At 40.1% G+C, this 15,654-nt stretch overlaps 1 protein-coding gene across 6 annotated transcripts in view; it reads left to right on the forward strand.

The window, feature by feature from the left end:
• Positions 1-15,654, forward strand: part of afdna (afadin, adherens junction formation factor a) — a 216,550-nt gene that overhangs the window by 144,023 nt on the left and 56,873 nt on the right. For all 6 annotated transcript variants that reach the window (XM_063056597.1, XM_063056601.1, XM_063056602.1 and 3 more), the window contains 3 exons: positions 1,606-1,804; positions 11,238-11,338; positions 12,907-12,993. In XM_063056597.1, coding sequence (XP_062912667.1) covers positions 1,606-1,804; positions 11,238-11,338; positions 12,907-12,993 — 387 coding nt within the window. The remainder of the gene's footprint in view (positions 1-1,605; positions 1,805-11,237; positions 11,339-12,906; positions 12,994-15,654) is intronic.

Genomic DNA, 15,654 nt, shown 5'->3' on the forward strand with positions numbered 1-15,654 from the left:
TTCTCAAGCCTTGCATGGGGTACCTTATCAAATGCCTTGCTAAAATCCATTTACACTGCATCTATGGCTCTACCTTTTATATTCTAGTCCTCTTGAAATGAATGCTAGCATTGTATTTGCAGGAACTTTGGGACTATCTGGTGGTGTTTAGTATTGTGGCTTTCTGAAGATTTACAGAAATATTGCTGTACTGTTAAATGCTATTGTATAGTGACTTTGATAGCAGTTGTAGATATTATTGGGATGGTGTTAATACCCTGTTCACGTTCATAGTATTTAATTTCCTCTTTTAATTCAGTATATGTTTTCACTTACTGATTTTCATATGTTATGTGTGTTTGGAATGGCTATACCTATTAAGTAAGTTGTTCTTGTTTACCCTCTAATATAGATAGTTCTGGATTGTCCTATCTGTAATGGATTTTTTATTATTATTATTTGACTTTGTATTTGCACAGTTTGTTTACTTTTGCATATTGGTTGTCAGTCTTATGTATGTTTTCATTGATTCATTAGTATTTCTTCTCTGGATGCCTGCAAAAAATGAACCTTGGGCTAGTATATGGTGACATATATGTACTTTGATAAAAATGTTCTTGACTTTATTTGAACTGTTGGCATAGTTATACATGTGGAAGTGGTCCTCTGGTTCAACTCTATATTTTAGCCAGTCCCATTTATTCAGTGTGCTACCAGCCTTGTTGTAATTTAATAGGCAACCATTAGTCTCGTGAGACCATGGATTTGCGCCTTGGAAGGTTTCCAGGGCACAGGCCTGGGCAAGGTTGTATGGAAGATCGGCAGTTGCCCATGCTGCAAGTCTCCCCTCTCCGTGCCAATGATGTTGTCCAAGGGAAGGGCACTAGGGCCAGTGTTGTTGCAGAGCAATGTGTGGTTAAGTGCCTTGCTCAAGGACACAACATGCTGCCTCAGCTGAGACTTGAACTAGCGACCTTCAGATCACTACATCTGACACCTTAACCACTTGGCCATGCGCCAACCAGCCTTGTTGTACTGAGCGTGCTTAGCCTGATATCTGGATTTGTATCACTACCTGCACCACTTCCCTTCCCCAGATACTGCCAATGATAATTGTATTGTTTCTGAAATGTGGATTCAAGGTCCCATTTCAGAGACAAAGTACATGAAACAGACTGGTGCTCCAGCACATGCTGAATCTTGAAGGTCTTTTGGATGAGATGGTAAGTGAGTCTTTGGCCATGTGAAAAATCTCACATTATTATTATTTATTTATATAAGAGTTTGAGATATGTATGATCTCGCCTGTGTTGGTCCATGAAAAATTTTTGCCACTAGCAAGTAGTTTTGTCACTAACTTCATTTTTCGCTAGGGCTTCTGTGCATTGTCAGGTTTGTTTCCTCTATCACAATAGCACACTTCAGACGTTCTAATTTTTCCACTGTCTTTTGTTTTATTCTTTGAAAATGGAAATGTGTAGCTATTACTTTCTGAAACATCTCTTTACAACAATACATAGTTTATACTTTCATAATTGGGTGATATTTAACCTGCATCAATATGGCGCGCATCACATTTTTGTGTTTTTGTAACGTGTCCTGACAGCAATCATTTTGTTGTTCTAGGAGCTGATTGAAAATGTAGTGGCATTAGCTGAGAACACAGCTGATGAACTTGCTCGCAGCGATGGTAGAGAAGTGCAATTGGAAGAGGACCCTGACCTACAGCTGCCTTTTCTGTTGCCCGAAGATGGGTATTCTTGCGATGTTGTCAGGAACATTCCCAATGGCCTTCAAGAGTTCTTGGAACCACTGTGTCAGAGAGGTACCTTCCCCTCTTTTTTTAACTAGCGTTGTGAGTGATACAAAATATTCAGTCTTTCATAGATGTGCCAAATGCAGACTTATTTACTACTGAATTATTTGCCACATGCACATAATTTTTTGAATACTACATTCTTTTAAAATGCTAAAATCAATCAGAGTATATAGCTAAACATTTAGAAAAGCTGAATAAAACTACCTATTTTATGACAGTAAATTTTTTTGCAAACTTGATTAAGGATATAATGTGGAGAGATTGGGGAAAATATGTACTGAATTAATATTTCGAAAGGCATTTGACAAGGTGACACATGAGACTGCATTAATTAAAAGTTAGTGGTAATGGAAATTTGGCTGTCACAGAGTTGGAATGAGTCCTTTTCAGACTGTTAAGAGATGAAATGGAGTATTGTAAACATCATCACCATCAGCATAGCAGCACCACAAGGCTGCATGCTTAGCCCCTGCTCTCCTCGCTTTATATCAATGATTTGTGGCTAAGTACAATTTCAGTGCCAATTTTAAGTTTGCTGATGACACCAGCGGTGTTAGTTGATTCAATGGCATATAGGAGGGAGATTGAAAATCCAGCTGAGTGGAGCCACAGTAACAATTGCTTACTCAATTTCAGCAGAATCAAACAGTTGATTATCGACTACAGGACAAATAAGGCAGAGGTCCACAAATTAGTCCTCACTAGGAGATTGGAGGTGGAGAGGATCAGTAACTTTTAATTTCTTCGTGTTACCATATCAAAGGTTTTGTCCTGGGACCACCACATAAGAATAAATGCCATCACAGAGAAGGCACAACAATACTTTTACTTTCTTAGAAATTTGAGTAGGTTATGCATTTCTTCTAAAACTCGGACGTGCATTTGAGAGTATCCTACTGGTTACATCAGTCTTTTATAGAGCACCAATGCCCAGAGTAGAAGAATCTATAAAATGTGGTGGATATAGACCACATTTCCCTCATGCAAAGCCCTCCCCACCTTTGAGCACAATTACAAGGAGCGCTACCATAAGAAAGTGGCATCCATTATCATGGACTCCCAATATCTGGGTGAGGCTCACTTCTCGCTACTACCATTGGGCAGGAGGTTCAGGTGCCTGTATCCCAAAGTACCAGGTTCAGGAACAGTTATTACCCTACAATCATCTCGCTCATGAACCAGCTTGGGTAACTTTCCCCAGCTCAACACTGAACTGTCTCCACAACTCACTCACTTTCATGGGCTCTACAACTCATGTTTTCAATATTTTTTAAATTATTTACATGATTCATCTTTTGCACATTGGTTGTCTGTGTTATTTATGATTTTCCATAAATTCTGTAAATTCTATATCTTATTTTCCTGTAAATGCCTGCAAGAAAATGAATCTCAAGGTAGTATATGGTGCCATATATGTATTTTGAGAATTTACTTTAAACTTTGATCAGTTCTTGGACCACAGTTGTTCACTATTTACACTAATGACTTGGAGGAAGGAGCAGTATGTAAAATTTCCAGATTTGCCAACAATACAAGGCCATATGATGTGGATACTTTGATTCTGCCACTGGATATAAATAGGTGGAGTAGGTGGGCATTAGATTGGCAAATAGTTTAATGTATAGAAGTATGAGATCTTTCTCTTTGGCTGATAGAATTCAAAATAGATCATCAAATGGAAAGAAACAGCAACTGACATAGAGCATTCCAGTCTTTTAGTACATGAATCAATCAAAGATAATGGGCAGGTTCAACATGTAGTTAAGAAGGCATTCTGGTCTTCATTGCAAAGGAGTTGGGGTTTGAAAATAGAGGTTTTCTTGCAATTGCACCGTGTTGGTGAGGCATCACTTGGAAAACTACAATTTGTTTCCCTTGCCTAATACAGTTACATTGAAGGCAATCCAAAGGTTTACCAGGCTAATTTCTGTAATAAGCGGGTTGTTTAATCAAGAGAAGCTAGATAATTTGGGCATGTATTCTTTGGAGTTCAGAAGATTGAGAAGTGAATTTGTATACAAGCTCCTAGGACAAAGTTGATATTGGGATGTTGATGCAGAGAGTGTCGAACAAAATAAAGGAGAAGGCATATAATATTGCAAAAATTTGTAGGAAGCGAGAGAATTAGAAAGCTTTTAAAAATCAACAGAAGGCAACTTTTTTTAAAAGTAGGTGTTAAGGGGAGAAAGATGAAATATGAAGGCAAGCTATCCAAAATTTTAAAAAAGGATACCTAAAGTTTTTTTCAGATGCATAAAAAGTAAACTAGAGGAGAGAGTGGATATTACTCTACTGGAAAATGAAGCTTCCATTAGTGTCATTAGGAGAGGTAGTAATGGGGGACAGTATTTTGTGTCAATCTATACTGTGGAAGACACCAGCAGAATGTCAAAAATTAGTGTGTGTTTGGGGTCAGTAGTGAGTGTAGTTGCTACTCCCAAGGAGAAGGTGCTTGGGAAGCTGAAAGGTCTACAGGTGGATGAATCCAACTGATCCTATGACCTAGGATTCCGAAAGGGTTAACTGAAGCGATTGTGGTGACGTTAGTAGTTATCTTTCGAGAATCACTGGATTATGGAATCATTCCAGAAGATTGAGAAATTGCAAATGTTATTTCACTCTTTAAGAAGGGAGGGAGGCAAAAGACAGGAAATTGTAGGCTTGTCAGCCTGACATGAGATTGGGAAGATGTTGGAGTTAAGGATGAAGTTTTGGAGTACTTGGAGGCACAGGATAAAATGAGTATTGTTTCTGTAGGGGAAATCTTGTCTGACAAATCTGTTGGAATTCTTTGAGGAAATAGCAGGTAGGAGAGACAAAGGAAAGTCAATGGATGTTGTTTACTTGGACTTTTAGAAAGCCTTCAGTAGGGTGCCACACATGAGGCTACTAAACAAGATAAAAGCCTATGGTATTACCGGAAAGATACTAGCATGGATAGAAAATTGGCTGACCGACAGGAGGCAAAGATTTGGAATAAAGGGGTCTTTACTGGTTGGCTGCCAGTAACTAGTGATGTTCTGCAGGGGTTGGTGTTGAGCAAACATCTTTTCATATTATATGCAAGTGATATGGGTAATGGAACTGATGGCTTTGAGCCAAATTTGTGAATGATACAATGATAGATGGAGGGGCTGGTAGTGTTGAAGAAGCAGGGTGTCATGCAGAATGACAAACAGGTTAGGGGAATGGGTAAAGAAGTGGCAAATGGAAAGCAGTGTAGGAAAGTGGTTATGCGTTCAACCTGACGTAGATTGACAATCACTTTCAGCACCTTTTCTCCAACCACAACAGGCAGGATTTCCTGATGGGCAACCATCTTAATTCCACTCCCCATGCCCAATTCCAACATAGCTGCCTCTACTGCTACAATGAAGCCATACTCAAGTTGGAAGAACAACACCTCATTCTGTCTGGTAGCCTCCAACCTGATGGTGTGAACATCAATTTCTCCAGCTTTCCAGTAATTTTGGTCCTCCTCTCCTCTCTTTTTCCACTTCCCCATTCTGGCTCCTTTCTCATCCCTGCTGTTCTCCCCACCTGCCTAATCACCTTCCTCTGGTGCCCCTCCTTTCCTTTTTCCTATGGTCCACTCTCCTCTGTCAAATTGACTAGGCTGCTTCTCAGTTCATTCCCTCTCCTCCCTCTCTCTTTCCCTCTCCTCCCTCTCCCCCTCCCTCTCCTCCCCCTCCCTCTCCTCCCCCTCCCTCTCCTCCCCCTCCCTCTCCTCCCCCTCCCTCTCCTCCCTCTCCTTCTCCCTCCTGCCCCCCCGCCACCACCACCACCATCTTTCCTTTACAATCTTGATGAAGGGCCTTAGCCTGAAAAATCAACTGGTTATTCCTTTCTATGGATGCTGCCTGACCTTTTGAGTTCCTCTAGTATTTTTTGTGGATTTCCATTATCTGCACAACCTCTGGTGTTTGTAACTAGGTGCTTAAAGTGTTCAGAAATGTAAGAAGCAGGGCATCAAGGGTAGTAATTCAAGATTGCACCCAGTGTCACGTACTGCAGAGGGCAGGTTCTTGGAACATTGAGGTCTCTTCTGTCATAGAGCTGATGTGTACAAAAGGAACAGGTTGCATTTGAACCAGAGAGGGACCGATGTCCTTGCAGGGAAATTTGCTAGTGCTACAAGGGATGGTTTAAACTAGATTGGCTGGGGTTGGGGATGTGGGTTTGAGGTTCTGAACAGGAGCAAGACTAGAAATCATGATAGCTGGGGACACAGTAAAAGTAGGGAAACTACGTTTATTTTAATGTTCAAGCTTTAGTAGGTAAGACAGCAAACTTAAAGCGTGGTTTGGCTTGGAGGACTGCGATGTTATAGCCATGACAAAAACATGGCTAAGAGAAAGGCTGGACTGTCAGCTCAGTGTTCCAGGCATGGCAGAGATAAAGGTAAGGGAGGAGGGTGTGCAACCTTTTTGATTAGGGAGGATGTACCAATGGTACTGTATACATTTTTGAGGGATTGTCTAGTGAGGCCATATAGATTGAATTTTGGAACAAGCGGAATGTCACTCTAGTGGGGCTATATAATTAGATCTGTTAATAGTCGGCAGAACCTTGAGGTATATAGAGAAACTGCTGATAGTTGTAAGAATAATAGAGTTATATTAATACTTTAGATTTTAATTTCACCAGTTCAAGGAGGAATTTGTGAAGTGTGTCCAGGAATGTTTCCTGAGTCTTTAGATTGAGGGTCCTGCTCAGGAGGGTGCAATACGGGACAACCTGTTAGGGAATGAGGCAGAGCAAGAAACTGAGCTGGAGATCAGGAAGCACTTTGCCTCTAAGTGACCATAATTCCGTTAATTTTAAGGTAGATGGAAAAATGATGGGCGGAAGGTCCACAGGTGAGAGTCCTAAACTGGAGCAGGATTAATTTTGTGGGAATTAGGCAGAGGTTGATTGGGAGAGCCTGCTTGAGGGGAAAGGAATGAATGGCAAGTGGGAGAATTTTAAAAGTGATATCAGAAGTCCAGGAGCAGCATGTTCCTTTTTAGGGTGAAGGGTAAACCTGGCAAGTTTTAACAGATCTTGGCTAACAAGAGATGTTGAGGGTCTCAGCAAATAAAGGGAGGCATACATTCAGTTTAGAAGGAAATCCCTTTGACCATAAAAATAATAGGAATACTGTTAAGAGGGGAATTAGGAGAGCAAGAAGGTATGAAATGGATTTGGCAGGTAAGGTTAAGAAAAATACCAAGAGGTCTATAGCTCTTTGGAAATAAAATGGTGCCTAGGGAGAGGTCCCCTTAGAGAACTGCAGGATCAGCTATGTCTCAAACCATAGGAGATGGGTGTTTTAACTGGGGGGGAAATCATGGTTGCTCCAGAGATGAGGGAAAAATAGTAAAGATGTTTTGAAGAAAATTTGTTATCAGGGAGAAGGTACTTTCAGTCTTATAGCCCGTTAAGGTAGTTAAAGCTCTCGGGCCTAACTCAGTCTGTCCTTGGACTTTCAGAGGCCCTTGCGGAGATAGCTCATTGTTAGCCACTGGTGAAGTTTCTGAAGACTGGAAAATGGTTAATGTTGGTTTATTGTTTAAGAAGAGTAGCAAAACATCCTAGGGAACTACAGGCCTGTCGGCTTAAATCAGTCATAGAGAAGTACTGGAGGACAGGATCTGTCAGTATTTGGATAGACAGTTTGATTAAGAGGAGTCAGCATGGCTCTGTGCTTAAGTCGTGCTTGAAAAGCCTATCATTTTTTTTTAGAAGTAAACAAAAAACTAGAGGGCAGGGAAGTGGATGTTGTCTATTTTGACATTTGATAAGGTCCAACATGGTAGACTGATCTGGAAGATTAGGTCCCATGGAATCCAGGGAGAGCCAGCTAGGTGGATTTAAAATTGGCTTAAGAGATGGGAAGCGGGGTTGAGGTTGTTTCTCAAAATGGAGGTTGGTGACTACTGGTGTGCCATAGAGGTCAGTGTTGGGATCCTTGTTATTTTTTATTTATATAAATTATTTAGATGTGAATGTACAAGGCTTGCAGGTGACGCAAAATTAGGTAATTTTGATAGTAAAGAAGGTTATCATAGGCTACAGGGAGATCTTGATCAGCTTGGAAAGTGAGTCGAGAAGTAGCAAATGTGGGCTGAATTTGTTGAAGGTGGCTACACAAGTAAACAGGATAGTGGAAAAGGTGTTTAGCATGTTCATCAGTCAGGGTATTAAGTATAATAGTTGGGCCATTATATTGCAACTGTGTAAGTCGTTGGTGAGGTTGTGCTTAGAGTATTAAAGTATTGTGCTTACAGTTTTGGTCACCCTATTTATAGGAATAATGTGATTAAACTGGAAAGAACACAGAGAAGATTGGAAAAATATTGTCTGGACTGGAGGGCCCAAGTTATGTGGAGAGATTGACCAGGAACATCTTTATTCCTTGGAACATAGGAGAATGAGTGGTGACCTTATAGACGTGTCTAAAATTAAGAGGCATAGATAAGGTGGATTGTTAGTCTTTTCCCAGGGTATGGGAGACCAAAACTAGGGGTATTGACTTAGGGGGATTGGAGAAGTATTTAGGAGAACTGAGGGGCAGCCTTTTCCACACAGTGTGGTGAGTACCTTTAGTGATCTGCCAGAACTGATACTATTGCATCTGCTTCAACCGCTTTTAAGATGTGCTTGGTGAGGTACATGAAGGGGTGGCCTTAGAGAGATATGAGCTGAACGCAGGAAATTGGGGCCAGCTGGGTGTTGGCATGGGCTGATTGGGCTGAAGGGCCTGAATCCGTTATGTTTTGCTCCATGACTCTGACTAAGCTCAGTCTCAAAATGTGGAGTCAGTCATTCAAGAATGTGTTGTCAAGATTCCATTCTCTTAAACAATATTACATTTTTGTATCCAGAAGGGTTATGAAGGTTCAGTTATTGATGTGTAAATACTTGTTACAATAATTCTCAATGTCTAAATGTGAAAAGTTCAGTATTTGTTATTTCTGCCATCTTTGCTTATTCTGACCCAGTTGTTGTGTCAGCCTCACAAATATAGTTGACTTTTAAGAGTTTCCTTAGTTCTGCAGCAATTATGGATAAATAGCAAATGCTGATTTTTTTTATCAGCAGTGGCCATGTTTTGTGAATGAATAAACTATTTTAAATCTGTAGCAGTAACCAAGTTTTAAATGTACTGCTTACCTGCTACGAAAATGCTTTTAATAAATCAAAGGTTTGAAGTCATTACTGCTAAATAAATGAAATGGGCATCTAAAGAGAGCATGTTGACGCACTGGGTTAAAGAAAGACTTGGGAGGTTACATCATACAAATGTGCTTGAAATGCTGTTTTCCTACCTTTAGTTCAAGCGAATCACTAACTGCTTATTTGCAAGATAACCTTATTTCACACATGACAACTTCAGCAAAATACAGTGCAAAATAGATGTGTTAATTACATTGTGTGATGCAAGACTAGATCTTTCAAACTGATGACACAATCTACCGCAGTTTATCAACAGTACATATCCTGAGGATTTGTTCCATTAGTTTTTTTTCTTCCCACAATCGTGATTTACCTATTAACTTCATTATGTGATTTTTCTATCAGTGAAGCTGGTAGCATACTAAATCCTTTCAAATATTATGGCTGGGTGAATGTAGAACACGAAGTTCTAAATGCAATTTTAGTCAAATTTTGCAAGGCTACTGCATTTTAATGATACATGTAATGATACATTGGCAGAAATGTAGAATTCTGGTTGATTAACGAATTTAACAAATGCACCAATATTCCTGCAACCAATACAGGTAAATATTTCAATTGTAGTCATCTGTAGTTTTGCAGTTTATTAGCAGGCATGTTTGGATACGTCATATGTCACTTTATTTTCAGGAACTGGACAGCAAGTTGAGGCTTGAAACCACTTCCTAGCCATATAGTAGAAGCACTGTATTCATAATAGCAAATTGATTTAAACATGTGTGTCTCTGTTCTGTGACAACAATAAGTCTAGTACAGTGATGGTAAATAAGATTCCTTTACTGCTCATTTTACTAAATGTAAAGAGACAAGATAATTATCATAAGTTGTAAGACATTTCAAGTCAGAATATTGAGAGATAAAGGCAAATGCTACCAATACCAGAGATGGGGGATGTATTTTCACTTCTAATGTCTTGTAATTATTTCTAGTGTATTTCGGTTATTCAGTATCTGCAATTTTCTGCTGTGCCCCAATCAGATCCTCTTCACTGGGAGATTCAGAGGGCTTCATATGTATTCTTGTGAAATCTGCCATTCAATTTTCCTCAATGTAATGTGTCTTGCTTAAACTGAGAGAGATTAAAATATGCGTATGATCTAACTGAAAGATGCGTTAGACTGTTGGTGCAACACACACAAAATGCTGGAGGAGCTCAGCAGGCCAGGCAGCATCTACGGGGTAAAAGAAAGTACAGTGGACATTTTAGGTGGAAAGCCTTCGGCAGGACTGCAGGAAAAAGGCTGAAGAGTAGACTTAAAAGGTGGGGGGCGGGGAGAAAGAAATGTAGATTGGGAGACCACTTTGCTGAGCATCTATGCTCTGTCTGCTTGAACAAGCGGGATCTCCCAGTGGCCACCCATTTTAATTTCACTTCCCATTCCAATATGTCCATCCATAACCTCTACTGTCGTGATGAGGCCACAATAAGGTTGGAGGAATAACACCTTGTATTCCATTTGGGTAGCCTCCAACCTGATGGTATGAACATCGATTTCTCAAACTTCTGGTATATGCCCCCTCCCCCTTCACCATTCCCATCCCCTTTTCCATCCCTCGCCTCATCTCCTTGCCCACCCATTGCCTCCCTCTGGTGCTCTTTCCCCTCCCCCCCATTCCCCCTTTTCTTTCTTCCATGGCCTTCTGTCTCTTTCACCAATCAATTTCCCAGCTTTTTACTTCATCCTTCCTCCTCCAGGTTTCACCTATCACCTGGTGTTTCTCTCTCTCCTCCCACCTTTTAAATCTACTTTTAGCTTTTTTCCCTCCAGCCCTGCCAAAGGGCTTCGTCCTGAAACATCGACTGTACATTTTTTCATAGATGCTGCCTGGCCTGCTGAGTTCCTCCAGCATTTTGTGTGTGTTGCTTGGATTTCCAGCATCTGCAGATTTCTCTTGTTTGTGATTAGACAGTTGTTGTGCTGTTATCTGAAATTAATGCTACCTCTTTAATAATTTAATCTTAAAATTATTCAATTAATTGAAACAATTTTCAACAAAAAATCTTAAATTAAGTTTAAAAATATAGTTTCTGTTTAAAAATAAACAGTGAGTTAATTTATTGAAGGTCTTAGCAGTCAAATGGGAACCTCATTCCTCCTTTATCCCCTTTCCTACTCCAAAATTACTGTCTCACAATAGGTATCCATTTTGTAGTGTTGGTGTCTATTTTTTTTTAATGCACTATAAGGCACCATCTATTTAAATGTGTTCTTCCTTGCAGGCTATTGTAGGCTAACATCGCATTCACGATCACCAGGCACTTGGACAATTTATTTCGAAAGTGCTGACTTTGACCATTTTCCATCTGATACTACTGAGTTGGTAGGTTGGTTTGAATGCGTAGATATTCTTTTGTATGACTACTGAAGTGTATTTTAAAGGGTTTAGAGCAAACTTAGAAGTAGTGTAAAGGTACATTTTCATTGTAGTTGTAATGAATGGAAGTGCACCTAAAAATACACTGTATGACTGAAGTATTTGATACTAACATCAAAAACTACGATACATAAAGAAAATATTAAAAATTTGTAGAGTGCAGGGAGGTATTGTAATCATACCATTGTTTTTTCTTGTCCAATTTGAATCAGCAATGTGAATAAGTTAGAACATTAAAAGCCTGTAGATGGAAAAGTTTCATTCTTCCAAAGAAGTCATCATTTCCAACAAAAATGTTTTTGTATCGTGTCCAAATGCATTTGTTTTATTAACTTTAATTACTTTTTTTAGAGTATGCATATGGGGTGCTTTTAAATATGCACATTAAATTTTACAATACCATACCACCTTGGACATCAGAAAAGGTGATTTTTTTTTTGAGTAGTGCTTTAGTATTGTAGCTACTTAAATGACTATGCCCCTTTATTTTTGTATATTTATTTTTAATGGAAAACTTTCCCTTTTTTTGTCACTGTACATAATCAAGTGTTTTAATATTTCGTCCTTTATTGGATATGAGCAGGTTTAAGAGTGGTCAAGTTTTATTTCTGAAACAAACGAAATCTGTGGCTGTACAATTAATAAGTTTTGCTGAATGTGTATTTTGGAATGTAATCATTTAACCTAATTTTCATTGTATCTCCACAGCTGATACTTCATAAATATCTGTACTTTGTGATCTTTCATCACTGGTTTAAGTTGCAACCAGCAGCAACCTATATACAATTTAGCCTCTGAACGTTTTGTTTGTATTTAATGGATTTTTGATGGAATTGTATTAGTGTTTCCCTAGTTTGAACATTACTTTGAAAGGGTTGCAGTTGCAACTTAAATTTATATTAATTTGTAATGGGCACCCCTCTAATTTGAGGCTCTGCCTTCTGGTCCTAAACTTCCCCACTATAGAAACATCCTCTCCACATCCACTTCAATATTCAATAGGTTTCAATGAGATGACACCAACCACTCCCCCCACCCCCACCACCAAATGCTCCTCGTACTTTCTCATTCTCGAGAACTTCCTCTAGACCTTTTCCAATGCCAGCACATCTTTTTTTAGATAAGGGGCCCAAAACAGCTCTCAATACTCCCGAGGTGCCTGACCAGTGTCTTATAAAGCCGCAGCATTTCCTCCTTGTCCCCTCAGAATTAATGCTAACATTGCTTTTGCCTTCCCTACCAACTCAACTTGCAAGTTAACCTTTAGGGATTTAAAAAGTAAGAAGCCCATGATATAGTGTAAATTTATAATTTCTATTAAAATCATACAGTAATGATGCATGATGTTTACTAATTAAATGTGATTTTTACACTTGATCAATTGTTTATGTATTTGAGCTGAAAACAACTATTTTAGCAGCTGAATTAAAACAAGCTGATAAATCCCTTCTATTACTTGATGAAATGAAGATTGTTTACTAAATTTGCTTTATTCAGGATCCTTTTTTTTACAGGTTGAACCGAACCGCAAAGAGCCAGAAATAATTACAGTGACATTAAAGAAGCAAAATGGAATGGGACTAAGCATTGTAGCAGCTAAGGTAAGCAGATTCGTTTAAAGTCATCTGAGAATGATATTACCAGTATGAAGGAAGGTCCCTCAAGCAGTCTCTGTCATGTGAGATGCGTATTCATCAGCAATATAATTTATTGAGGTGCGTTCCAAAGTTTATTAGGTCATCAGTACCTCTATCTGGTACTTTCTAAAGTGTATGACATTTGTGTACAATTAGCGATTGCTTGTATGTGTTGAACTAATGAACAGTCTTGCAACATACAAATTTTTAATACCTGGGATAAGTGTGAGACCTTAGGACCTGGCTGTCAGTTATGACTAATTCAATAATGGTATAGAAACTTGTCTTCACTGTGAAATAAAGAAATAGGTTAACGAAAATCAGCATTTGAATTAGTTGCTTAGGATTCTTTTCATGGGAAAATGCTGGCTGTCAATGTTATCTTGTACAGTAGACGAAAACTGCTATAGGAACTCAGCTCAGCATCAGTGGAGGAGAATAAACAGTCGGTGTTTAAAGGCCTTCATTAACATGGAATTGGGGGGGTGGGGGGAGCCAGAATAAGGTGGAGGGGATAGTGAAGAAGGAATACAAACTGTGGGTGAAACCATGTGAGGGAGAAGATGAGTGGGAAAGGGGGGAATAAAATAGGAAGCTGGGACGTGATGGGTGGAAGAGGTAAAGGGCTAAAGAAGAAGGAATTTGATGGAGGACATTGAACCATGGAAGGTAAAGGGAATCTGAAAAGGAAAATGGAAAGTGAGAGGAAGGAGTGGGTGATGTTACTGGAAGCTGGAGAAATAAATATTCATACCATCAGATTGGAGGGTACCCAGATGAAATATGAGGTATTGCTGCTCCAACCTATTGTAGCAGTAGAGGAGGCTCTGAACCAATATATGGGAATGGGAAGTCAAATTGAAATCAGTGGCCACTGGGAAATCCCACCTTTTGTGGCAGATGGAGTGAAAATGTTTGACGAAGTGGTCTCCTGGTCTATGTTGGGTTTCACCTATGAGGAGGACACATCAGGAGCATGGGATACTGTAGATGACTCCTGACAACTTTGAGGTGAAGTGTCACCTCATCTGGAAGAACTGTTGGGGGCCATGAATGGTAGTAAGGGAGATGTAGGGGCAGGTGTAATACTTGTCAAACTTGCAGGGATAAGTGTCAGGGAGGGAGGCATGGACAAGGTGATCCCTATGGAAAATGGGGGCGGTGGGTTGGATGATATGCTTAGTGGTAGGATTTTGTTAGAGATGGTGGATGTTATGGAGAATGATGTGTTGGACACCCTTCCAAGTTGCGATGGTGAGTGAATGGGATAAATGGAGGAGATGCAGATGAGGTCAGTATAGATGGTGTAAAGGAAACCCTGTTCTTTGAAGAATGAGGACATCTCAGAAGTTGTAAAATGGAAAGCACCATTCTGAGAAAAGATGCAGCAGAGGAACTTGGAAAAGGGAATAGCATTTTTACAAATGATAGGATGGAAAGAGGTATATTCAAGATAGCTGTGAAAGTCAGTAGGTTTGTAAAAGATGGTCTGACTTTACAGATAGAAACAGAGATTGAGAAAGAGGAGAGAGGAGTCAGAAATGGGCCAAGTAAATCTGAGGGAAGGGTGGAAGTTGGAGGCAAAGTTAATGTAATTTATGAGCTCAGCATGGGTCCAGGAAACAGCACCAAGGCAGTCATCATTGCAGTGGAGAAAGAGTTGGGGAACATTATCAGTGTAGACTTGGAACATGGACTGTTCCATGTGGCTGATGGAAAAAGCAGGTATAGCTGGGGCCCATGACTGTGGGTTTGATAGTGAGGTTGGGATTGGTGCTGAGAATGTGTAAGGGTGTGCATTCAGAGGGTGCGAAGTTCAAAAAGGAGAAAGAAATGCTGAAGTCAAGACAGTTGATGTCTCATCCACAATTGGAGATGAAATGAACCAGAGCCGGCAGAAGACCAGAGTGTAGCCTCCAAGAAGAGGAGGGCTGAAGACAGGAAAAGAGGGTCATTAGTGACGTGTGAGGAATCCTTGCCAAAAAAAGGTAGGCTCAGAGATGGAGAACTCGGCATCATGCCAGGTGCAGAATTCACTGAGGGGTGCAGGGGATAAAAGTTAGATCCTTGCTGAGACAGAACATTTCCACTTAGATGGGGAGGTCAAAGGGAATGGTGAAGATAATGGAAGCAATTAGAGGTGGGGTCAGGGAAGGGTTGAGTGTTGGAGGAGTCAGAGGAGAGGGGAGGTTTGGGATGTTTAGGGGGAGATGGGGTGGGGAAAAGATACAGGGGCTCCTACGAACAAAGGGTTCATAGAATGAGAGGTAGAGGGGTACCTGAGAATCCTGGGGTGTTTCATCACCTCCTTAGATGGTGCTGGACTGGCAGAGTTTCCCCAGTATTTTGTGTTGTTTAAGATTTCCAGCATCTGCAAAATTTCTTTGTTAATGGTGCAGTCTGAAATATACACTCTGGTCATGTAGGTGTTATTTTAGGTTTTATGTGTTATTGGTATGATTTGGTAGGTTATTTCAAGTTCAACAGTGCGTGACAGAGAATGAGGAAAGGTGCAGCTGACTCATATCGTTTCATATCGCCAAATCATATTGTTTCCTCGTGGCCCGGTAGCACATGCTTTGCGGCCCAGTACCGGTCTGTGGCCCAGTGGTTGAGGACTACTGG

This window comes from Mobula hypostoma, chromosome 8, assembly GCF_963921235.1.
Source record: "Mobula hypostoma chromosome 8, sMobHyp1.1, whole genome shotgun sequence".
NCBI lineage: Eukaryota > Metazoa > Chordata > Chondrichthyes > Myliobatiformes > Myliobatidae > Mobula > Mobula hypostoma.